The sequence below is a fragment of the Scyliorhinus torazame genome, chromosome 5, assembly GCF_047496885.1.
Source record: "Scyliorhinus torazame isolate Kashiwa2021f chromosome 5, sScyTor2.1, whole genome shotgun sequence".
Classification (NCBI taxonomy): domain Eukaryota; kingdom Metazoa; phylum Chordata; class Chondrichthyes; order Carcharhiniformes; family Scyliorhinidae; genus Scyliorhinus; species Scyliorhinus torazame.
Window position 1 is genome coordinate 217,656,276 of NC_092711.1, and position 25,391 is coordinate 217,681,666.

General features: G+C 45.6%; 1 protein-coding gene across 1 annotated transcript in view; it reads right to left on the reverse strand.

Annotated features, from left to right (window-relative positions):
• The window catches only part of LOC140420946 (sodium/hydrogen exchanger 2-like), a 230,708-nt gene extending 205,981 nt beyond the window's left edge, over window positions 1-24,727 (reverse strand). The window contains exon 1 of the mRNA XM_072505131.1: window positions 24,270-24,727. Within this exon, the coding sequence (XP_072361232.1) occupies window positions 24,270-24,600 (331 nt within the window). The 5' untranslated portion in view covers window positions 24,601-24,727. The remainder of the gene's footprint in view (window positions 1-24,269) is intronic.
• Window positions 24,728-25,391: the final 664 nt, after the last annotated feature.

Sequence of the window (25,391 nt, forward strand, 5' to 3'; positions counted from 1 at the left end):
CGTGAATGGAACTGAACACAAAAGGTCATGCTTCAGTAATACAGGACATTGGTGAGACCACATCTGGAGTTTTGTGTACAGAATGGGTCTTATTTGAGGAAAGACGTAAATGCATTGGATGCAATTCCGAGATGGTTTACTCAAATGGGCGGGTTTTCTTAGGAGGAATGGTTGAATACGCTAGGCTTGTATACGCTGCTGTTTAGAAGAGTAAGAGGCAACTTGATTGAAACATTTAAGATCCTGAGGGGTACTGACAGGGTCGATGTGGAGAGTTTCCTCTTGTTGGAGCATCTGGAACTAGGGGTCACAATTTAAAAATAAGGGGTCACCCATTTAAGACAAAGATGCGGAGTAACTTTGTCTCTCAGAGGGTCGTGTGTTTGTGAGTCTTTGGAACTCACTTCCTCAAAAGGCGGTGGAAGCAACGTCCTTAAATATCTTTAAGGTAGAGGTAAATAGATTCTTGATGAGCAAGGGGGTGAATGGCTATTGGGGATAGGTGGAAATGTGGAGTTGAGATTGAAATCAGATCCCCCATTATCTTATTGATTAGCAGAGCAGGCTTGAAGGGTCACCTGTCCATATCCTGCTCCTATGTTCAAATGCATCCCTTAAAGAGGAGATGCAGTCTGGCTGCAGAATGTGCTGGAAGTGGCTGGGGAAGGGTTTCTGAGGAGGAAGAAACTGGAGAAGCAGGGCAAAGAGAGGAGTCCTTGATTCTGAGATGCAGTGCCGCAGGCCTTAGTGCAGAAGGAGGTAAGGAAGAGTGCTCAATCCCCAGGGGGCCAAAACAGGCAAAGATTTAGAAGCAAACCAGAGCAGGTAGCTTGAGATGTAAATGTCAGCAGTCTGCTCTTGAGGGCCTGAATAAAGTGCTGGGAAATTTTCCATGACCTTGCATTAGTGGTCAAGGTCATATTCCAGTAACTGCACCTCAAATTACCCCCGACTCAACATTGTGGATTGCAGATGGTTGGAATAGATGATTGGTGTGTAATGAATTCATGAATGTGACCATCTGTGTACGATCACAGAAGCAGGACCAGATTTTCATCCTCAAGGCGGGAATCATTTGAAGACTTGTCCACTTTAACAATGCTGGTCCACCATTTGTGAACAAAGCCTTATCATCAATCACTGCATTAAAAACATACTTAACTTGTCATAATGTAATGCTGTATGATAAGTGTAGGTGACAACACCTGTTGTAATTATCTGTCAACCGGTTCCTATCTTTTGACTACACCACCATCTCCCAGTGACGTATATATCCCCAAAATGTTTTGAAGAAAACTGTTGTACTGCTGCCTCACAGCGCCAAGGACTGGAGTCCCGGCCCACAGGTCACTGCGTGTGGAGTTTGCACATTCTCCATGTGTCTGCATGGGTCTCAACCCCACAACCCAAAAAGCTGTGCAGGTTAGGTGGATTGGCCGCGCTAAATTGCCCCATAATTGGAAAAAAGGAATTGGATATTCTAAATTCATACTAAATAAATAAATAAAATTTAAATGTTGCAAACCATTTTCTTCAGATGTTGAGACTTACTGTTCATACTGCAATATTTGGAAATGTTAAAGCTACCTGTAATGTGTTTTGACACCATACGGCATTATTCTGTGTTTGATACTTAAAGAGCACGATTACTAAACATCGAGTCAGAATTTCTGTCTGGAGAAAATGCGACTTCAAGTTTGAGTCTTAGGTTCCAAAGCTTATCTAAAGTACGACATCATAAATAATCAGCAATGAAAAATCCCATTCTGATGATAAGCATAGGAAAGTTCTCTCAGTTGCTCACAAAGAGAAATTGGTGAGCCAGTGGTTGGAGCCATGTGCTAAACTTTAGAGCGAAATTAACTAGGGCTGGTAAGTTGGCTAGGAAACATTTAAAATTATCACAACATGTGATGAAAAAAGAGGCGGATAAGAAATCAAAAATTTGTAGTTTTGTTAGTGGGAGACAGTATTGTATTGTTACCAATAGTACGTGAACCATGAAAGAAAGAGAGAGAGAGGGGAAAAAGAAAGAGAGAGAGATAGAGAGGACAAAGAAAAGGAGAGAGAAGAAAGGAGAAAAGAAAGAATAGCCCAGGCAGAACAAAAAGAAAGAGAAAGGGAGATACAGATCAGGGAAAAAAGATAAAGAGAGAGAGTTTGAACTTCAGAAAATGGCCATGAAACATAACAGTCAGTTAAAATTGGCAGACGGAAAGGGAAATGTACAGTTTGAGGATAGTGAGAAAGAGCATCAAAGTCAAAGACTTGGTTGGAATCTATTTAAATATGTCCAAGCACTGCCAAGGTGAGAAGGTGGCGAAACAAATGAAATGGCCATAGGACATGTGGGTATTACTGATTCAAACAAAGCTGATAGGTAGGGCTAGTGAAGTGTTTGCATCACTACCGGAAGAGGTATCTGGGACGTATGAGGAGGTGATAAAATCCATCTTAGGTGCATATGAGCTAGTGCCTGAAGCTTACAGACAAAGGTTCAGAAATTTAAGGAAAGAATTTGGTCAAACATACATGGAGTTTGAAAGGCTCAAACAGAGTAATTTTGATCAGTGGATAAGGGCTTTGAAAATAGACCAAATGTATGAAGCTCTCAGAGAAATTGTACTTTTGGAGCAGTTTAAAAATTCAATTCCTGAAGTAGTGAGAACTCATGTGGGAGAGCAGAGGGCTAAAACTGCGAGATTAGCAGCGGAAATGGCAGATGATTATGAATTAGTTCATCAATCAAAGCTTGGTTTCCGACATCAGTTTCAGCCTGTGAGGGATAGAAACTGGGGACATGAGAAATACTCAAGTTGTAGAGGCAAAGGTGATCCTATGGGAGATAATAAGGAGAGTGTACCTCAGATTAAAAAAGAAATCCAGGAGGGTGGAAGAGACATGAAAAGTTTCAAATGTTTTCACTGTAATAAACTAGGCCATGTAAAGTCACAGTGTTGGTGGTTGAAGAAAAGCACTGGGAAGGCTGATGTGGGAAAACAGGACAAGACCGTTGGGTTTGTTAAAATGACAAAGGAAAGCCCAAGTGAAGCGAAGGAGGTGCAAAAGATTGTACAGCCTGATCAAGAGGTGATTGATAAGAAGGTGCCAGATGTCTTTAAAGAATTTACTTGTGTGGGTAAAGTTTACTCATGTGTATCAGGAGGAGCAGGTAATGAAGTCACAATTTTAAGAGATACGGGAGCTAGTCAATCTTTAATGGTAAGAAATAAAGAGTTATGTAGCTTGGGAAGAATATTGCCAGAAGAGGTGGTAATATGTGTACTTCAGGGTGAGAGGAGTAGTGTTCCATTATATAAGTTAAGGTTGGAAAGTCCAGTGAAGAGTGGTGAAGTGATAGTTGGAGTAATAGAGAAACTATCTTATCCAGGAATAGTCTATCTTGGGTAATGATATAGCTGGATCGCAGGTGGGAGTGATGTCTACTGTGACGGATAAGCCAGTGGAAAATCAGACAACTGAAGTGTTGAAGGACGAATATCCTGGGATTTTTCCGGATTGTGTCGTAACAAGGTCACAAAGTCACAGGTTAAGACAAGAGGAGAAATCAAAGAGTGAAGGTGCAGTTGAAGTGCAATTATCAGAAATGATTTTTGATCAGATGGTTGAAAAGCATATACGGAAGAGGAATCTGAGTGTATAGCAGAGTGTTCTTACCGTAAAAGTGATGTCTTGATGAGAAAATAGAGACCTTTACATATGCAGGCGAATGAAAAGCGGGCAGAGGTTCATCAAGTAGTATTGCCGGTAGGGTATAGAAATGAGGTGTTGCGAGCTGCACATGAGGTACCAGTGGGAAGTCATTTGAGAATAAGGAAAACTCAAGCTAAAATCCAGAAACATTTTTATTGGCCTAGACTAAATAAAGATGTAGTAAAATTTTGTCAATCATAGAATACACAGTGCAGAATGAGGCCAGTCGGCCCATCGAGTCTGCACCGACCCACTTAAACCCTCACTTCCACCCTATCCCCATAACCCAATAATCCCTCCTAACCTTTTTGGTCACTAAGGGCAATTTATCATGGCCAATCCATCTAACCTGCACGTTTTGGACTGTGGGAGGAAACCGGAGCACCCGGAGGAAACCAACGCAGACACGGTGAGAACGTGCAGGCTCCGCACAGACAGTGACCCAGTGGGGATTCGAACCTGGGACCCTGCCTCTGTGAAGCCACAGTGCTATCCACTTGTGCTACCGTGCTGCCCTATGTCACACATGTCAATTGATAGGGAAACCTCAAGTAGTGATAAAACCAGGGCCCTTAATACCCATTCCAGCATTTGAAGAACCTTTTACAAGGGTCCTAATTGATTGCATAGGACCGCTTCCTAAAACGAAAAGTTGGAATTAATATCTTTTGACGATAATGGATGTGTCAACTAGGTTTCCAGAGGCCATTCCAGTATGTAATATTACAGCTAAAAAGATTATGGAGGAGTTACTTAAATTCTTTACTAGATATGGACTACCCACAGAAATACAATCGGATCAAGGATCAAATTGTACCTCAAAGTTATTCAAAGAAGTTATGGATAGCTTAGGAATAAAACAATTCAAATCAACTGCGTACCATCCAGAATCGCAGAGAGGGTTAGAAAGGTGGTATCAGATATTAAAGACAATGGTGAGGGCTTATTGTCATGATTATCCAGAAGATTGGGATAAAGGAATTCCATTCGTACTGTTTGCAATTAGGGATGCACCTAATGAGTCAACCAAATTCAGTCCTTTTGAACTAATTCTTGGTCATGAGGTAAGAAGACCACTTAAATTGATTGAGGAAAAATTGGTGAGTGAGAAGTCGGAACTTACATTATTGGATTACGTTTCAAATTTTAGGGAACAATTAAATAGAGCAGGTGAATTGGCTAGACAACATTTAAAAGTTGCACAAAATGTGATGAAACGGGTAGCGGACAAGACATCCAAAGTTCGTAGTTTTGCCAGTGGAGATAGAGTTTTAGTCTTGCTACCACTGGTAGGTGAACCAGTGGTTAAAAGCAAGGTTTTGTGGATCTTATCAGATTGAAAGGAAATTAAGTGAGGTGAATTATGTGGTTAAAAACACCAGATAGAAGGAAGACTCACCGAGTGTGTCATGTGAATATGCTTAAAAGGTACTTTGAAAGGGAAGGAGAGAAAAAAGAGGTTTTAATGATTCTAACTCAAAGTGACAAACCAAATCCAGATGACTGTGAATTTGACATACCTCAAATTAAATTGGAAAATGAGGATGTTCTTAACAATTGGGATAAATTGTTGAATTACCTTCCAGAGGAAAAATGGACTGACCTGAAAGAGTTATTGATATCACGTGGGCAGGTTTGTGGAGATAAATTGGGAAGTACTAAAATGGCTATACATGATGTCGATGTGGGAAATGCTGTTCCAATCAAACAACATCCATTCAGACGTAACCCTTTAAAATTGGTACAGGTTTACAAAGAGATTGATGGTATGCTTAAAAATGGCATAATTGAAGTGATTTGCAGCCAATGGAGCTCACCCATAGTGATGGTAACAAATCCAGATGGTACCCAACAGTTGTGTGTGGACGATAGAAAGGTTAATGCAGTTACAAGAACGGATTCTTATCCTATCCCACGTTTGGAGGAATGCATTGAGAAAGTGGGACAATTAGCTTTTACTTACAAACTGGGTTTACTTAAAGATTACTGGCAGGTACCTTTATCCGAAAGGGCGAAGGCGAATTCAGCTTTTGTGACTCCAGATGGTATATACCCAATTCAAAGTTATGCCATTTGGCATGAAAAATGCCCCAGCTACATTTCAACGGTTAACTAACAAAGTTGTTTCAGGATTACCCAATTGTGCGGTGTACATCGACGAACTGGTAATTTTCAGCCAGACATGGAAAGAACATTTAAAACATCTGATGGAATTATTCGATCGACCTTTTTGTGATAAACCTCGCCAAAAGTGAATTTGGAAAAGCCCAAGTCACTTTCCTTGGCCATACAATCGGACAGGGTCGAATGGTCCCACGAGATGTGAAAACAAAAGATATTGGCGAGTTTCCGATACCCTCGACATGACGGGAAATAATGCGATTTCTTTGTATGAGTGGATTTTACCGGAAATTTGTACCGAATTTTAGCAGTGCAGTCGCTCCACTGACGGACTTGCTCAAGAAGCGTAAGAAGTTACAGTCGGCAGCGGGGTGTCAACAGGCATTTGACAGCCTGAAGGCTGTGTTAACCACTGCTCCTGTGTTAGCCATCCCAAATTATACCAAACCATTCAAAGTGGTTGTTGATGCGAGTGGTGTGGGCATAGGTGCGGTGCTTCGACAAGATGATGACGAAGGGCTAGAGCTGCCTATTGGGTATTTTTCAAAGAAATTGAGTCTCAATAGAAAAAGTATTCAACGATTGAGAAGGAGACTTTGAGTTTGGTGCTGGCTTTGCAACATTTTCACATTTATGTGATCAGCAATCTGTCTGACACCATTATATATACTGATCATAATCCGTTGATGTTTTTGGAGCGATTCCGGAATAACAACGCAAGGCTGGTTCACTGGAGTTTATTGTTACAGCCATTTCATTTAAAAATAGTACATGCAACAGGACGAGAAAAAGTGATAGCCAATGCTTTGTCACGAATGTGATGAACAGAAGCAGTTCCAGTTGGAGGAAGAAACAAAAAAGGACCATATTATTATACCTGTTTGCGCGTGTTGTTTTTTGAAATGAAAATGTATATTTACTGTGTGCATTTCTTAAAGGATAGTGAAAAGATGAAAAATGAAACCATCTAGAAGTTGATGGTTTATTTTTTCTCTTGGGGGGAGGTGTCACGTGAGAGTACCTTTAAGAAATGGGTGTTTATAAATGGGTGTGTATATAAATACCTTTAAGAAATGGGTGTTTATTACTGTAGTGATGTCAGAGAATGGGTGGAGCTGGGCTGTCTGTCAGCTTTTTACTTTCGCTTTAGGCTTTTTGGTGCAGGGTGGGCTTGGTTTCATTTTAGTTTTGGAGAAGCTGAAATCACAGCAGGATATGTATGAATCTCTGCAAGCTTATGAATGTTCATTTGCTGATTTCAACGTGGTAACTGTTCTCAGTAGTGAATTTAAACCTGATGTGCTTCTGTTAAAAGGTTTTGTTTTAAGTCTTATGGATGTTAAAAGGAAAGTAAGGATTACTTAGTGTTGTATTCTTTGGGGGTTGTATTTGAATTGATGGTTGCTAAGATGTTCTCTGTATGTTTTAAAAAGGTTGATTTGAGTTCATAGAATAAACATTGTTTTGCTTTTAAAAAAAATACTTTTCCATTTCTGCTGTACCACACCTGTAGAGTGGGCCGTGTGCTCCCCATACCACAATCTATTAAAAGTTGTGGGTCAGGTGAATTCCATGATACACTTTGGGGTTCTCTAAACCCTGGCCCATAACAATTACAATATTTTAACATCTATGTTAGCAACAATTTATCTGACACAATTGTATAGAAGGACCACATCCATTAAAATTCTTGGACAAATTTAAAGCGCAAGACTATTCAAATGGAATTTATTATTACAGCCATTTAATTAAGGAATTCTTCATGTGGCAGGAAGAGGAAATGTGATTGCTGATGCTTTATCACGACTGTAACTTGTGAAAAGACTAAAATGAACGATATTTATGTTGATGTTTACCTGTCTAAAAATGTAAAATAATATATTGTATTGAATGTAAGTAATCTTAAGAAATGTTTAACGTTAAAAGGGTTTTGGAAAAATGAAGCCATCTGTTTACATTGGTGGATATTTTTTTTAAAGGTGGGTGGTGTGGCGACTGGAAGACTTTGGTAATATTGGACTCTAAGCTATTGGTCAATTTAAGGTTTAAAAGTCTGCGCAAGAGTGTGTTTGACTGCAGTGGTCACGTTTGTTTTAAAATAACTCTGTTTTGCAGGGCCTAGGGGCTTTTAGCGGGCAAAAGGTGAAATTGACAAAGGAATATGTTTTACAATCTGGACTACTGGACTGTGGTTTGACTGGAGAAACCCCTGGGGAATGAATGTGCTCTGCAGCCTGCAGAGATCATTTGTTTTCAGCTTGGGAGCCGAGGATATTGCTGGGTGGAGCCAAAGAAGGCAGAGACATTTTGAAAAGCTTTACAAAAGTAGTTTTTGGAGAAAGCTTTGGAGAGAGGAGTTGAACTCTGTTCTGACTGATACAAAGTTGACAATTCTCCCACAGTAAGATAGACTGAGAGTTGTATGTTTCTTTTCTTGTTGTTTAATCGTAAATCGAGTAGGAGTGTTTAAGAGGTAAGCTATTTTGTTCAGGTTTGAAGTTAAAACGTTACTATTGTATTCATAATAAACTAATCAAGCCCTATTTCTTCATGCAATCATTCCTGGAGTGAATCATTCTTTCCGCAGTTTTAAATAAACAAACCAAAACATTGGGGTTTTGGTCCCAATATCCTAGCCACTGTTGGGGTCTAGTCTGGGATCATAAGAGTAGATATTTGCTGCTGGAAAGGGCTGCCAAAGAGTCCTGGATGATATTGAGCTTCTTGAATGATCTGGAAGATACATGCATGGTGAGTATTTCCATCACACCCCTGACGTGTGTTGGCAACACAGGGGTGAAATGCTTTTCGCGCTTCTCCTGACATATTTACTACAAATTACTTCTTAATTGTCATGAGTTTTAATCATTACCTGGGGAAAAAAATTCTCTTGAATTCTTTATTGGGCATTTTACTGACTATCTTATATTGATGGCTCCTCGTCCAGGTCTTGCCAACCATGGGCTGGGTTCTCCACCACCCGTCCCCGTTAGAGGAGGTCCCGATGCAGCAGAGAATAGAAGGTCAGGGATTAATCTCCTTGGCACCTCCTCCTCCTCGGAGAGGAGGGGAAAGCTGCAGCAGCAGAGCTACCAGCAGAGGAATGACCAGCAGAGGACGGGCTGCAGAGCACCTGGCTGCAGAGGAACGGGCTACAGAGGACCGGGCTACAGAGGGGCAGGTGGTGACCGCACAGCCTGAAGGGCCAGCCGCCCAATAGGCTGAGGAGGAGGTGCCAAGGAGGCGCCGTATGAGGCCTCATGTGTACCGGCAGCGCCTGTCATTTGAGCACCTGCCGGACTGGGCTGAACTCCAGCTCAACAGAGAGACAGTGTGACACATCTGCCAGATGATGGCACACCTGGCACCGCAGGGGAGGAAACCCATCTCTCAGTGGCCGTCAAGGTGACGATCGCCCTGAACTTCTACGCAACGAGGTCCTTCCAGTCGCCGAGTGGGATCTCACCTGTCCGGGATCTCACAGACCTCGCCGCACAGCTGCATCCGTGTCGTCACAGAGGCCTTATGTGACCAGGCAGATCATTACATCCATTTCCATGTGGACCGAGCCCAGCAGGATGCCCGTGCAGTGGAGTTCGCTTCCATCGCAGTGATACCCTGGGTCCAGGGGGTGATAGACGGGATGCATGTCGCCCTATGGGCAGCAGCGAATAATAGGCCACTCTACACTGATCGAAGGGGGAACGACTCAATGAACATCCAGCTGATCTGTGACCATAAGTGGCGCATCGTGCACCTCTGCACCCGATACCCGGGCAGTGTGCACGACTCCTTCATCCTGGCACACTCGGTGATTCATGACATGTTTGAGGTGCACCCCCCCCCCCCCCCCCCCGCCGACTGAGCGGTTGGCTCCTGGGCGACGGGGGTTACTCGCTGCTGATGCCACCAATCCGGACACGGCGAGCCTCCACAACGACTCGGAGTGTGATTGAGCGGTACTTCGTCATCCTGAAGATGCTTCAGGTGCCTGGACAGCTCTGGAAGTGGCCTCCAGCATGATGCTGAGAGGATTGCCTGCATCATGGTGGTCTGCTGCATCCTCCACAATATTGCACAGCAGAGGGAAGGTGTGCTGGAGGAGGAGGATGAGGAGGAAGTGCAGGCCTCGTCTGACATGGAGAATGCGGGGGAGGCGGACGATGAGCAGCACATGGGGCCCGGACAGGCAGAGGAGGCAGCATGACGTTATCACCAGGGCTAACGCGCACCGGACACTGTGATCACCTCAAGGTTCACCGATAAGGAGGGAAGGGGTGGCGAGGAGGGGGAGAGTTGCTGGCCAGAGGCACGGACACCACATCCCAGACCCACACCCTCTCGCCTCCCACACCGCCAAACCGCCCGCTTGCACAACCCTCCATTATATATACCTGCGGCGCAACGAGCTGAGGGCCCTGGGGGTTGGCAGTGACAGCTGATCTGGTCTATGGGAACGAGGATTACGACAACCCGCTCTGCGATGAGCTCTAGTGCTCCACATCGTCTTACAACGTCTGACTCATGCCCGCAGTAGCACCTTCCGCCTGGGTGATCCGTGCATGCAAGCTGGCCTGTCCATCACACGGTCCCGTCGTATCCCTGGGGCAGGGTGTTGGGGGCAGTCGGGGCACATGGAGGGCGGGAGGTGGGGGGGGGGGGAAAGCACGGTTCTCCCACAGAGCCTACACTGGTTCCCCTGCCCCACATCCCCCACCCCCCACCCCAACCCTCTAGCCAGCCTGACCAGCCCACACCAATACCCAGCAGACAGAGCACCGGCAGGTTTTAACCATGTTAATAGGTGTTTATTGCATGGAAATATATACACAGTCTGTGCCCTAGCCCCCATAACTCAACTGTGCCCTGCACCCGTACCAACTTAACTAGTGTCTAACTTTCTTGCCTTACATGCCCTAACACTACGCCTAGGTGATTCCCCAGATGGTACAGTATGGATGGAGGCGGCCTGCTGTGACTCCTGCCCTGTGAAAAGAGTCCCCATTGGCGCACATCTCCTGGCGCGACCCGACCTGGATGGGCCTGGCCACTGCTCAGGTGTCACGGGTAGCGTGGTGCCGACCTGTTCCGTCCGCTGCCCACAAGATGCACCAGGGACAAGGGGAGGAGAGTCCAAGGTGCTGCGGTGTTCCGGGACCTTCCCTGTGGTAGTCAACAGGACGGGCGCCATCACCTCCTTCTACCTCGGGGTGCCCGATGGCCACTGGGCTTCACCGTTGGACGGGTGCGCGATCGGAGCCATTCCCTGAGGCCTCCCCCCGCCACCTGGTGCTACCAGTCCTGGAGGCACGCTCTGGTCTCAACCAGGGTCTGCACGCTCGCTGCTGAGACTGCACCACATCATGCTGTGACTGCCGCATCAGCCAGTGACTGGGCCACCTCCCTCTGGGACTGGGCCACCCTGCCCAGTGCCTGGGCAATGCCACCGGCGTGACTGGGCCATGCTGTTGAGCGCCGCTGCAATGTCCAAGCGGCTCTGGCACATGGCTGCCTGTGAGATGGCAGCCCTGTCCTGGGTCTCGGCCTGCACAGAATGCCCCTGGCCTTGGAGACGCTGATCCATAGCCAAAACCATCACCACCTCCTGCTCCTGCACGCAGATGGACTCCTCCACCTGCGCCTGCAGGTGCTGGATGCCTGCCATCATCCCCTCTTGTGGTCCATGGGTCTGCATCTGCACTGTGGCTGAGACTGGATGTTCCAGAAGCCCGGGACCCGTCTGGAGGGCAGCTGGTTCCTGGGGCCGGCCTGCCCACCGAGCGTATGGCCCCTCTCCACCTGCTGTACTAGATGCGATGTATGGTGCGCACCAGATAATGTTGCAGGAGCCTCTTCGCTAATGTGCCCAACCGAGATGATAGTCTTTGAGATGGTGGAGGGTGTTGGAGATAGCTATGATGGAAAGTCAGTGTCATCCTCTGTCCCGGGTTCCGGGGTGTCCTGAGTCTTGGGCAGAGGGCAGATGCCCGGGCTGCTCTCCCTATCAGTGCTCGGCTGTCTGGGGGACACCGGCTCTGGCACTGGCTGGAGAGCTCCGGATGGACCGGCCCCATCTCCGGCATGTCCTGTAAGACACAAGATGGCATGTATGATTAGACACTGGCCGGGGTGTGGGGGGGGGGGGGGGGGGGGGGGGGGGGGCGGTGTTGAGCGGCGTGGGCTGAGGGGGGTTGGCTGAGGTGGGTGAAGGAGGTGCGGATTGAGGAGGGCGAGGAGGTTGTTGGAGAGGGGGGGGGGGCTGTCATGTGGATCCGCAACTAAGCAGGGTCTTACTTCCACGCCCGCCACCGAACTCCACCTCAGTGACCTCCCTTACCTCCAGGCCGCCGACCACGTCCAGTGCCCCCTGCACGTGCATGGTGAGTGGCCGCAGTTCTGGGTTTCCCCTTCCGGAATTCACCTGCTCACGGAGGTTGTGTGCGGCCTTCTCCTGCGGGGGGGGGGGGGGGCGGGGGGGCATACAACACCATTAGACCCTTCAAAGCATGCAGCCTAGGGCTTGGGTAGTTGGTGGCCTCAGTGACCAGGGCAGCTGGCCATGGAAGCTGGCATGGCTGCTGGCATGTGGGGCAGGGTGGGGGTTCGGCTGTCCACTGGGGGCGGAGGGGCCGGGTTACCGGTGGGGGGGGGCACAGGGTTAGTGCCAGGGACACGGAGCAGCCAACTCACCCTGGCCGCCCTGAGGAGGGCGTGGAGTTTCTTCCGGCAGTTGGCCAGTCCGGGCAACGTTGCCCACGGCGTGACCGCCTCTGCCACCTGTGCCCAGTAACGGCGAACGGCAGCATCTGGGCTGGGGTACAGGATCACTCCTTCACGGCGTCCATGAGGGTGTCCAGCTCAGCGTCCCTGAACCATGGCGCTGCTATCCTTCCAGCCATCTTGTTGACTGGGACGGTGTGTGTGGGGGGGGGGGGGGGAAGGATCGTTTAAGTGCGGCTGCGGTGTGTGAGCCTCATCTGCGCCAATCGCAGACACAGCGAATCCGGCCCCGTTTTCTATGGAATTGATTGTGTTCCACGTGGCGATGGTGTTAGCCCATTTAAAGTAGCTGCATCGGTGCAGCTGTTGTGCCATCTTTCTGTCGTAAAACATCACAGTTCCCACACCGGCGTCAGCACTTAAGTCTCAAAATCGGAGAATCCAGCCCATAGTCTCCTGAACTGAGAATCCTGCCCCGTCTCTTTGACTCCCCTATAAAATCCTTTCATAATCTTCACGACCTCTATTGGGTCAACCCCCAGTCCCCTCTTTTCTAGGGCAAAAAAGCCCCTTTCTGGCAGCTGCAAACTGCTGGTTCCGGTATCATCCTTGTAAAACATTTTGCAGTTATCCAGTGGCTCGATACCATGTACTAAAAATTAAAACCAGAATCGTCCACAAACTATCGTAGCATTCACACACACCTCTTTTTATGAACACTGTTTTAGTGCTGAGTGAACTCGGACTTAATGTCACTTTCTGCTACTGCAATACATTATTGATGGAATGGAGCAGTGCAGTGCCCAGATTGGCACACTGCCCTAATGCATCTGATTCTGTCTGAATACAATAACATTTATATCTATGAAAAGTGGCAGACAACATGGTACACATCACCAGAAGTATCAGGATTGAGAAGTGTTGATTAAAACTTAAATTATTGAGCAATTATCATCATAGAATTTACAGTGCAGAAGGAGGCCATTCGGCCCATCGAGTCTGCACCAGCTCTTGGAAAGAGCACCCTACCCAAGTCCACACCTCCACCCCATCCCCATAACCCAGTAACCGCACCCAGCACAAAGGGCAGTTTTGGACACTAAGGGCAATTTAGCATGGCCAATCCACCTAACCTGCACATCTTTGGACTGTGGGAGGAAACCGGAGCACCCGGAGGAAACCCATGCAGACACGGGGAGAACGTGCAAACTCCGCACAGACAGTGACCCAGTGGGGAATCGAACCTGGGACCCTGGAGCTGTGAAGCAATTGTGCTAACCACCATGCTACCGTGCTGCCCCAAGTCTCAATTACTTACATTAAAAACCCCAGTGTACTCCCACCTATAGTCAATCATTCATATATGCGCAACTCCAGACATTTTGCATAAAAAGCATTTGATTGATAAGACCATAAGACATAGGAGCAGACGTAAGGCCATTCGGCCCATCGAGTCCACTCCACCATTCAATCATGGCTGATTTCAACTCCATTTACCCGCTCTCTCTCCATAGCCCTTAATTCCTCGAGAAATCAAGAATTTATCAACTTCTGTCTTAAAGACACTCAACGTCCCCGCCTCCACCGCCCTCTGTGGCAATGAATTCCACAGACCCACCACTCTCTGGCTGAAGAAATTTCTCCTCATCTCTGTTCTAAAGTGACTCCCTTTTATTCTAAGGCTGTGCCCCCGGGTCCTAGTCTCCCCTGCTAATGGAAACAACTTCCCTACGTCCACCCTATCTAAGCCATTCATTATTTTGTAATTTTCTATTAGATCTCCCCTCAATCTCCTAAACTTCAATGAATATAATCCCAGGATCCTCAGACGTTCATCGTATGTTAGGCCTACCATTCCTGGGACCATCCGTGTGAATCTCCACTGGACCCGCTCCAGTGCCAGTATGTCCTTCCTGAGGTGTGGGGCCCAAAATTGCTCACAGTATTCTAAATGGGGCCTAACTAATGCTTTATAAAGCTTCAGAAGTACATCCCTGCTTTTATATTCCAAGCCTCTTGAGATAAATGACAACATTGCATTTGTTTTCTTAATTACGGACTCAACCTGCAAGTTTACCTTTAGAGAATCCTGGACTAGGACTCCCAAGTCCCTTTGCACTTCAGCATTATGAATTTTGCCACCGTTTAGAAAATAGTCCATGCCTCTATTCTTTTTTCCAAGACCTCGCACTTGCCCACGTTGAATTTCATCAGCCATTTCTTGGACCACTCTCCTGAACTGTCTAAATCTTTCTGCAGCCTCCCCACCTCCTCAATACTACCAGCCTCTCCACCTATCTTTGTATCATCGGCAAACTTAGCTAGAATGCCCCCAGTCCCGTCATCTAGATCGTTAATATATAAAGAGAACAGCTGTGGCCCCAACACTGAACCCTGCGGGACACCACTCGTCACTGGTTGCCATTCCGAAAAAGAACCTTTTATCCCAAATCTCTGCCTTCTGCCTGACAGCCAATCGTCAATCCATGTTAGCACCAGATTGATGGGAGAATTGCACTGGTGCCAAAGGCATCACAGGCAATGAACAAATCTCAATGAAGCAGACTCTACATATTGCTGACAAAAATGCTAAAGATTGCACCAAGAAACAAACAAGTATTGATATCTTTAAGAAGTATGTAACATTTTAATATATTAAAATATGACAATTTTACATTCATAATGAATTAAGAAATGTCTATGATGTTTTATTGTTTAAACATTTATGACCACAATGGAATACTTATGACCACAATGGAATACTTATGACCACAATGGAATACTTATGACCACAATGGCCAGGGGTTATCAACAAAGACAATGAAAACTTTACAAAACATTGTCCACAAAAACCTGACAAAACCTACAAACTAATTTCTCAGCATTGAAACTTCATGTCCACCAATCCGTTACATTAACAAGAACTTGAAAGAAATACTCTGTCCAATTTTCACTGAGAGCCAATCCATTAGAGTGGTCCGCTGGAAATTGATAGCTTAAAAAAAATATTTTTCCAATTAAGAGGCAATTTAGCATGGCCAATCCACCAACCCTGCACATCTTTGGGTTGTTGGGGAGAGACCCACGCAGACATAGGGACAATGTGCAAACTCCACATGGACAGGGATCCGTGGTGGGGATCGAACCTGCGTCCTCATTTTCAGTGCAGTGATAACCATGGTGTCCATCTTTAGCATGTCCATATCAGTTTTTAGGATGTGTGGAGCATATAACATCAATATATTAATGACAAACGATATATTTAAACAATTATATTAGGGTTAAACATAAGATGATTTATTTAGCAATTAAATTTGACATCATGAGGCAGTAGGTTTGAATAATATTTCTGTTTGAAATGTGGTTAATAGCCATAATGAGGATGACACACGTTCTAAAGGTGTTTTTAAAAAAACATCTAGTGCAAAAGTAAAACAAGACACTGTTTATGGGGGACAAATATTACTCGCATTGGTGTTCTGTGCCTCTTGCTGCTTCTTACTTTAGGCAGATGGATTCTACATCTTGCTTTTCTGAGTTAAGATAATTTCCCTCCATTATACTGACTCCCTTTGTTTATTATCAGGGCTTTATCTAATCCCTTTCCATTTTTCCTCTTTTGCAAATATAAACTTTTCTGGACTATTTAGTTCCTTGTCTTGGTTACTTTGCAACCACATTGCTGTAAGATTAGATCAAATGCATTAATTTCTATCTGCACTATTAATTCACCTCTTTTGTTGTGAATGCTTCACACATTCTGACATTGTGTCTTCAGATTTAGCTTTTTTTTCCTATTTTTCACCAATGTCACTGTAGTCACAAATGCCATATTACCTTTTTTAAGCTCTTCCTAGTCAAATCTTTTTTACTCAAATCACTGCTCTGATCCAGAGCCGTGATATTTTTCTTGCTGTGTTTAGATTTTCCGTTCCTAAATCATCCTACCTCCTCCCTACAGAGATCCACTGTCCCCATAAGCAATTAGGGCAGCTCACTACCAGCTCTTACAAACAGCAATATGATACCTTTTAATCTGTTTAAGTTCTTGGTTGAGGCATAATTGTTGACCAGGACACTAGGGAGAACTCTCTTACTCTTTCAATACATTTCCATCCTTTACACCCATCTGAGTGTGCAGATTTGGCTTGAGTATTGTTCAAAGGATGGCACCTCCAACACTGCACTGATTCAATACTGTGCTCATGTGCCGCCTTTCTCTTGAGCTTTTAACCTATTCCCAAATAGAAAAGGCACCGTGCAGATTGCAAGAGTCCTTCCTGTTTACTTCCTTTGTTCCTATTTACTTTCTTTTATTATTTTTGGTCCGTGGACCCATAATCAGAATGTTTCTTTAAGTAGAAGAGTACTTGCCAGTACAGTGTGTTCCTAGGCTTTGTATTTTGGAGAGAAGAAACAGAGTAATGGCGCTCGATGAATCTTAGGAACCAGTTTTGGAGGAAGTCGGAATTGGCTAACTGGCAACTGGTGGGTTGCCCTGTAGGTAACAGCACCTCAAGCACAAATCTGGTGTTCTTGATTAATAAGGGGATTGCTTGATTAATAAGGGGATCAGGGGTTATGGGGTGAAGGCTTAATTCTCCACCTATATCTATGGTCTTAGAGTGTGTCAGTCTACACTAAGTACTCCTAACCCCTGGACTGGGCCTTGTATCCAAGTCTTTTTCATTCAGAGGCAAGAGTGCAATCCACTGAGTAACAGCAGATATGAATGTGACAGACTGCCCTTTCACCCAAGTGATGTGACTGGGAAATTACAAATTCTACTTTTCATCGACGGAGCAATTTTAACGAAAACAACATTCTCCGAGAGAATGGGTGATAAATATTACATGATGTTGGAACTGAATTTCATTTTTAAAGATGCAACCAGCGGATGTGATGAATGCCAGGCCTAAACCAAAGAGATTAAAAATTAATCCAGTATAAAAATGCCATCGCACGAACAATTGCGAGAACATGGTTTGCACAGTCACAGCAGGCCAAGTGTTCAGAATGAATTGAGATTTCTAGAAAGGAAGTTAAGACAGGAGATTCAGACATATGGGGAAACAGCAGGGGGTTCTGATTAAAACAACAACAATTTATATCGCACCTTGGATGTATAAAATATCCCAAGGTGCTTCACAGAACTATCATCAAAACAAATTATGACACGGAGCTACGTGACTTATTAGGTCAGGTGACCAAATACCTGGGAAGAAGTCTGACAACACCAGGTTAAAGTTCAAAAGGGTTGTTTGGAATCACTAACTTCCGGAGGGTAGCTCCTTCATGAAGGAGCTGCGCTCCGAAAGCTAGTGTTTCCAAACAAACCTGTTGGACTTTAACCTGGTGTTGTAAGACTTCTTACTGTGCCCATCCCAGTCAAGCACTGGCATCTCCACATCAAAAACTTGGTGAAAGAGATAGTTCTTGAGTAACGTCCTAAAAGAGGAATATGAGCTGGAGAAGAGGAAAGGTGTAGAGGAAGTGTATTCTAGATCCAGGGGCCGAAGGCAGCTGAAGGTGCAGTCATCAATGGCCGAGCAATTCAAATGGGGAATGCTTTAAACGGCCAGGATTAGAGGAGAACACTGGAGGGCTGAGGGGATTAAAAGAGATAGGAATACAGACATAGTCAGTAACAAATGAGAGCTAATTAAATGGTGCAGCAGGCTCAAGGGGCTGAAAGGCCGACACCTGATCTTACTGGCCCAGTTGGGTGCTTTTGCTAACACTGTTGGGGAGGTTTTAAACTAATATGGCAGGGGGATGGGAACCAGATTAGGAAGTTAGAGGTCAGTAAAGAGGCAGCAACTAAAGCCAGTAAGGTACTAGATAATAAACTCAATGTGACTAAGGGGAAGAGTAGACAGGGAAGAGATGATGAACGCAAAGAGACAGGTGATCTGAGGTGCATTTGTTTCAATGCAAGCAGTGTAGCAGGTAAGGCAGATGAATTTAGGGCTTGGATTAGTACCTGGGAATATGTTATTGGTATTACTGAGACTTGGTTGAGGGAAGGGCAAGACTGGCAACTAAATATCCCAGGGTATAGATGCTTCAGGAGGGATAGAGAGGGAGGTAAAAGGGGTGGAGGAGTTGCATTACTGGTCAGAGATGATATCACAGCTGTGATTAAGGAGGGCACGATGGAGGTTTCGAGCACTGAGGCAATATTTGTAGAGCTAAGAAATAGGAAGGGTGCAGTAACATTGTTGGGACTTTACTACAGGCCTCCCAAAAGCGAGCGTGAAGTAGAGGTACAAATATGTAGACAGATTATAGAAAAATGTAGGAGCAATAGGGTGGCCGTGATGGGAGATTTTAACTTCCCCAACATTGATTGGGACTCATGTAGTGTTGGAGGCGTAGATGGAGCAGAATTTCTAAGTAGCATCCAGGAGAGTTTTTTAGAGCAGTATGTAAATAGTCCAACTCGGAAAGGGGCCATACTTGACCTGGTGTTGGGGAATGATCCCGACCAGGTGGTTGAAGTTTCAGTCGGTGATTACTTTGGGAGTAGTGATCACAATTCTGTAATTTTTAGAATACTCATGGACAAAGATGAGAGTGGTCCTAAAGGAAGAGTGCTAAATTGGGGAAAGGCCAAGTACAACAAAATCTGGCAGAAGCTAGGGAATGTGGATTGGGAGCAGCTGTTTAAGGGTAAATACACCTTTGAAATGTGGGAGTCTTTTAAGGAAAGGTTGGTTTGAGTGCAGGACAGACATGTCCCTGTGAAAATGATGGATAGAAATGGCAAGATTAGGGAACCATGGATGACGGGTGGAATTGTAAGATGAAAAAGGAAGCATACACAAGATCTAGGTGACTTAAAACTGATGAAGCTTTGGAGGAATATTGGGAAAGTAGGACAAATCCCAAACGCGCAATAAAGAGGGCTAAAAGGGGTCATGAAATATCTTTGGCTGCAGGGTTAAGGAAAATCCCAAAGCCTTTTATTCGAATTTATGCGTGGAGTCAGAGGAAATGGGTGAGATTCTTAATGAGTACTTTGCATCGGTATTCACCAAGGAGAGGGACATGACGGATGTTGAGGCTAGGGATGGATGTTTAAATACTCTAGGTCAAGTCGGCATAAGGAAGGGGGACGTTTTGGGTCTTCTAAAAGGCATTAAGGTGGACGTCCCTAGGTCCAAATGGGATCTATCCCAGGTTACTGAGGGAAGTGAGGGACAAAATAGCTGGGGTCTTAACAGATATCTTTGCAGCATCCTTGAGCACGGGTGAGGTCCCGGAGGACTGGAGAATTGCTAATGTTGTCCCTTTGTTTAAGGAGGGTAGCAGGGATAATCCAGGGAATTATAGACCTGTGAGCGTGACGTCAGTGGTAGGCAAACTGTTGGAGAAGATACTGAGGGACAGGATCTATTCACATTTGGAAGAAAATAGACTTATCAGTGATAGGCAGCATGGTTTTGTGCAGGGAAGGTCATGTCTTACAAACCTAATAGAATTCTTTGAGGAAGTGACAAAGTTAATTGATGAGGGAAGGGCTGTAGATGTCATATACATGGACTTCAGTAAGGTGTTTGATAAAGTTTCCCATGGCAGGTTGATGGAAAAAGTGAAGTCGTATGGGGTTCAGGGTGTACTAGCTAGATGGATAAAGAACTGGCTGGGCAACAGGAGACAGAGAGTAGTGGTGGAAGGGAGTGTCTCAAAATGGAGAAAGGTGACTAGTGGTGTTCCACAGGGATCCGTGCTCGGACCACTGTTGTTTGTGATATACATAAATGATCTGGATGAAGGTATAGGTGGTCTGATTAGCAAGTTTGCAGATGATACTAAGATTGGTGGAGTTGCCGATAGCAAGGAGGACTGTCAGTAAATACAGCAAAATATAGATAGATTGGAGAGCGGGACAGAGAAATGGCATATGGAGTTCAATCCAGGCAAATGCGAGGGGATGCATTTTGGAAGATCTAATTCAAGAGCGGACTATACGGTCAATGGAAGAGTCCTAGGGAAAATTGATGTACAGAGAGATCTGGGAGTTCAGGTCCATTGTACCCTGAAGGTGGCAACGCAGGTCGATAGAGTGGTCAAGGGGCTGTTTAGCACAGGGCTGAATTGCTGGCTGAAAAGCAGACCAAGGCAGGCCAGCAGCACGGTTCGATTCCCGTAACAGTCTCCCCGAACAGGCGCTGGAATGTGGCGACTGGGGCTTTTCACAGTAACTTCATTTGAAGACTACTTGTGACAATAAGCGATTTTCATTTCATTTTTTCATTTCATACAGCACGCTTGCCTTCATCGGACGGGGTATTGAGTACAAGAGTCGGCAGGTCATGTTACAGTTGTATAGGACTTTGGTTAAGCCACATTTGGAATACTGTGGAAAGTTTTTTACGCAGGGGTGGTGGGTGCCTGGAACGCTTTGCCAGCGGAGGTGGTAGAGGCGGGCACGATAGCATCATTTAAGATGCATCTAGACAGATATATGAACGGGCGGGGAACAGAGGGAAGTAGATCCTTGGAAAATAGAAGACAGGTTTAGATAAAGGATCTGGATCGGCGCAGGCTGGGAGGGCCGAAGGGCCTGTTCCTGTTCTGTAATTTTCTTTGTTCTACTTTCAGCCTCCAGTAACAATGACAAGCTCTTTACAGTCTCAATTTATTTTGTAATTATAATAATCTACAAACGAAAATAGACAGTCGGGTGGATATTTCTAGGACGGCGGAAGGAGTTATTTGTTAAAAGAGTTGTTGGTATTTTCTTGTTATGGCAAAAACTAGTTTTATCTTCACAACACAATCCAGGGAGTTCATCAGCCAATGACAGCAATGACAGGTCGGCACAGTGGTCACCACTGCTGCCTCACAGCGCCAGGAACTCGGATCGATTCCAGCCTTGGGTGACTGTCTGTGTTCTCATGTTCTCCTTGTGTCTGCGTGGAATTCCTCCGGGTACACCAGTTTCCTCCCACTGCCCAAAAATGTGCAGATTAGGTGGATTGGCCATCATCGATGCACGGGGTTACAAGGATAGGGTGGGGGAGTGGGCCGAGAGAGAGTGCTCTTTTGAAGAGTCAGTGCAGACTCGATGGACCGAATGGCCTCCTTCTGAACTGTAGGGATTCTATGGCATTCATATTCCGGGATTTACTTGTCCATTCCAATTTACACATTTATCTGATCACGAATGCTTGTGTTTCTGGTTAATTCATTTCTGTTCAACTGCAAATAGCAACCTTAGCTAAATGAGTAAAATGACAGGTGTTGGCTACAGCTAAACACCTTCCACTCACGTGACTACAAATAATAAATTCAGGCAATATCCAACGCTGCATGGATCACTAAATTATTTGACTCTGAACAAATAATCGTTTTACCAAGGGAATTGTTTGAATACTTGAAAATTAAAGCAACTGTAATGCTGGGGAGGAAAGAGCAGCCAAGTGAAAATTATTGGGCAGCTCTTCCCAAGAGACGGTGGGCTAAAAGGCCTATCTCTGTGCTCTATGATGTGACAATTAATGTAGAATCTAATGTGTCACTACTTAAACCCATCCATCCTCAGCACGTTTGGTACCCACGTTGCACAATTCAAGTATTATCATAGAATCATAGAATTTACAGTGCAGAAGGAGGCTATTCGGCCCATCGAGTCTGCATCGTTCCTTGGAAAGAGCATCCTACCTAAGCCCCCACTCCCACCCTACCCCGGTAACCCAACCCAACCTTTTTGGACACTAAGGGCAATTTGTCATGGCCAACCCCCCTAACCTGCACATTTTTCGACTGTGGGAGGAAACCAGAGCACCTGGAGGAAACCCACGCAGATACAGGGAGAAAGTGCAAACTCGGCACAGGCAGTGACCCAAGTCGGGAATCGAACCTGGGACCCTGGAGCTGTGAAGCAACTGTGCTAACCACTATGCTACAGTGCCCCCCCATAAATCAATGATTCCTCAATTGTTGCCCTCTAGGGGTAGGGGAGGTTGGGGGAGGGGGGAGGCTAGGGGATATGTAGAGTGACAGGTAGTGTTGAGGAAGCGGACAGGCTGCAGAAGGACTTGGAGAGGCTAGGAGAGTGGGCAAAGAAGTGGCAGATTGAATGTAATGTGGAAAGGTGTGAAGTTATGCACTTTGGTAGGAAGAATAGAGGCATAGACTATTTTCTAAATGGAGAAAAGCTTGGGAAATCTGAAGCACAAAGGGACTTAGGAGTCCTAGTTCAAGATTCTCTCAAGGTTAACATACAGGTTCAGTCAGCAGTTAGGAAGGCAAACCTAATGTTCGCATTCATTTCAAGAGAGCTAGAAAACAAGACCAAGGACGTATTTCTGAGGCTGTATAAGGCTCTGGTCAAACCCCATTTGGAGTATTGTAAGTAGTTTGGGGCCTCATATCTAAGGAAGGATGTGTTGACCTTGGAAAGGGTCTAGAGGAGGTTCACAAGAATAATCCCTGGAATGGACGGCTTGTCATATGAGGAGCGGTTGAAGACTCTGGGTCTGTATTCAATGGAGTTTAGAAAGATATGGGGGGATTTTATTAAACTTACAGAATACTCAGAGGCAGGGATAGAGAAGATGTTTCCACTAATACCAAAGGCTAGAACTCGAGTGCACAGCGTCAGACTGAAGGGATGATCCTTTAAAACTGAGATGAGGAGGAATTTCTTCAGCCAGAGGATGGTGAATTTGTGGAACTCTTTCCACAGAAGGCTGTGGAGGCCAAATCACTGAGTGTCTTTAAGACAGAGATAGATCGGTTCTTGTTAATCAGGGGATCGGGGTTATGGGGAGAAGGCAGGATAATGGGGATAAGAAACACATCAGCTATGATTGAATGGCAGAGCAGATTCAATGGGCCGAATGGCCTAATTCTACCCCTATGTCTTATGGTCTTCTGGTCTTACTAATTTGGCACACTTCCCAGGCCTACCCCCAGGACTCCACGCTAAGTTTGGAAAGATAGTGCCAGCTAGCCACATGAAAACCATGACAGGTGCAGAAAACATATCTCACTGACTTCAAATTAAAATGCAAACAAAACAAATAGGAAAAGGTGATGATTGACCTACAGAAATCAGAGGTCACCCCACTTTCAGACACCCCCACACACACACACACATCTCCTCCTCGAAGCCCAGGTGATTTGGAGAATCCAGTTTGAAAAGCTGTGCTCAAAAAAGAGAGAAGTTGAATCTGTTCTGCATCCTAAACAAATCCAGTCGCTCCTTGGATCAAGTTACAAAATTATAATTCATGGAATTGGAAGAATAGCTATGTTTTCTTCTTTTTTAAAAAAATACAGCTTTTGAAAATGACAAACAAGAAATAAACGATTCCTTGAATTTTATTACAATGCCCAAAGGTAAACTATGCTGTACATATTTAACTGTCGCAAATCAGTCAATGGGCAGATTTTAAGGATTGTATGGAACAGTGGTGATATTGGACAGACACTGGGGAGAGCTCTCTCAGATTTTTAAAAATTAACACATTTCAAGGAGATAGCTTGGGTTGCATTCTCAGGCTTAACTGTGATAACGGGGTGTGTACATGCATCGGCAAAGTAAGGTGAAGCTGTCAGTTTTTGCTGGACCGCGGGTAATCGGCTCTTGGGAACACAAGATGGGGATAATGAACCAAGGAAGCTTCCTACAGACCTGACTCTGAGGCGGTTCTAATAAAGGAGAGTGTTTAGCACACAAGAGAGATTCCCCATGTCCTTACCTATCTTGGCCAGCGATGCTAACATGATCCATAGTGTTATCTCAAAGGGGACCTGGACGTGATGATAATCCAGGGAGAAGATCTCCAGCCTGTCGGTGGATGTAGTCTGGTTGCCCTCCTGCTCCAGGCTCCAGACCGGTTGAATTGCTTTGGACTCGGGCTGACGGCTGGAGGTGACCGGATTCCAGTGCAAGCTCTCATTATTGCTCCGTCCGGCTGCTTTCGAGGAGTCCCAGACGGTCTCGGCGAACAGCGAGCCCCCTGCTAAAAGTTCAAACAATAAAAAGATGCCAATCCACATACTGCAACGGGACACGTCGAGCAGAGCCATTGAACAGCCTGTGCTCACTCTCCACCGCACCCTTTAAAAGTGAGCTGGAGACTGAGGCTCCAGCGGGCTGCTTTATATTTAAAGCTGAAATGTCTCCTATTTTTCTTTCCAAAGGTGCATGGTTTTATTTTAATTCCGACCCTCCCCACTCTAACGGGTTGGTTTTTCGCTGGGGTCAGGTTCCAAGGCTGCACCATGCCTGGCATCCAGCTGTGAGTCCAGACTTTGCAGGAATTGGAGGTCATTCGACCAGGGGGTGGGTCTCTCGCAGCTCATCCTTATCCTATCTTCTCACTATCACATCCTCACTCCCAAACCCGCCAGCTTTCTTACCTAGAAGGACCAGGGCAACAGACTCATGGGGCGCCACCTGAGGACCTGCTGAGTTTGTCCACCATTTTGTTTTACATCGCCACCTCTTAAAGGTCCCCCTTCGAGGCACGCGCCACCCTGACTACCATCGTCCTTCACTGTCGCTGGGTCAAAATCCTGGAACTCTCCCTTCCCGACAGCACCGTGGGTGCACCAGCACCAGCTTTGACAGAGTCACCCAGACTCGAAACGTTAGCTCCGTCCTCGCTCCACAGATGCTGTCAGACTGGCTAAGATTATTCAAGATATTCTGGTTTTGCACCTACATCGCACGGACTGCAGTCGTTCAAGAAGGCAGCTCACCACCACTTTCCCAAGGGCAATTAAGGGTGGGCAAGCAAATGCCGGCCTCACGAGGGATGCCCACGTCCTCCGAAACAACAAATAAAAAAAACTGACCACAGACCAGCAATTAATCC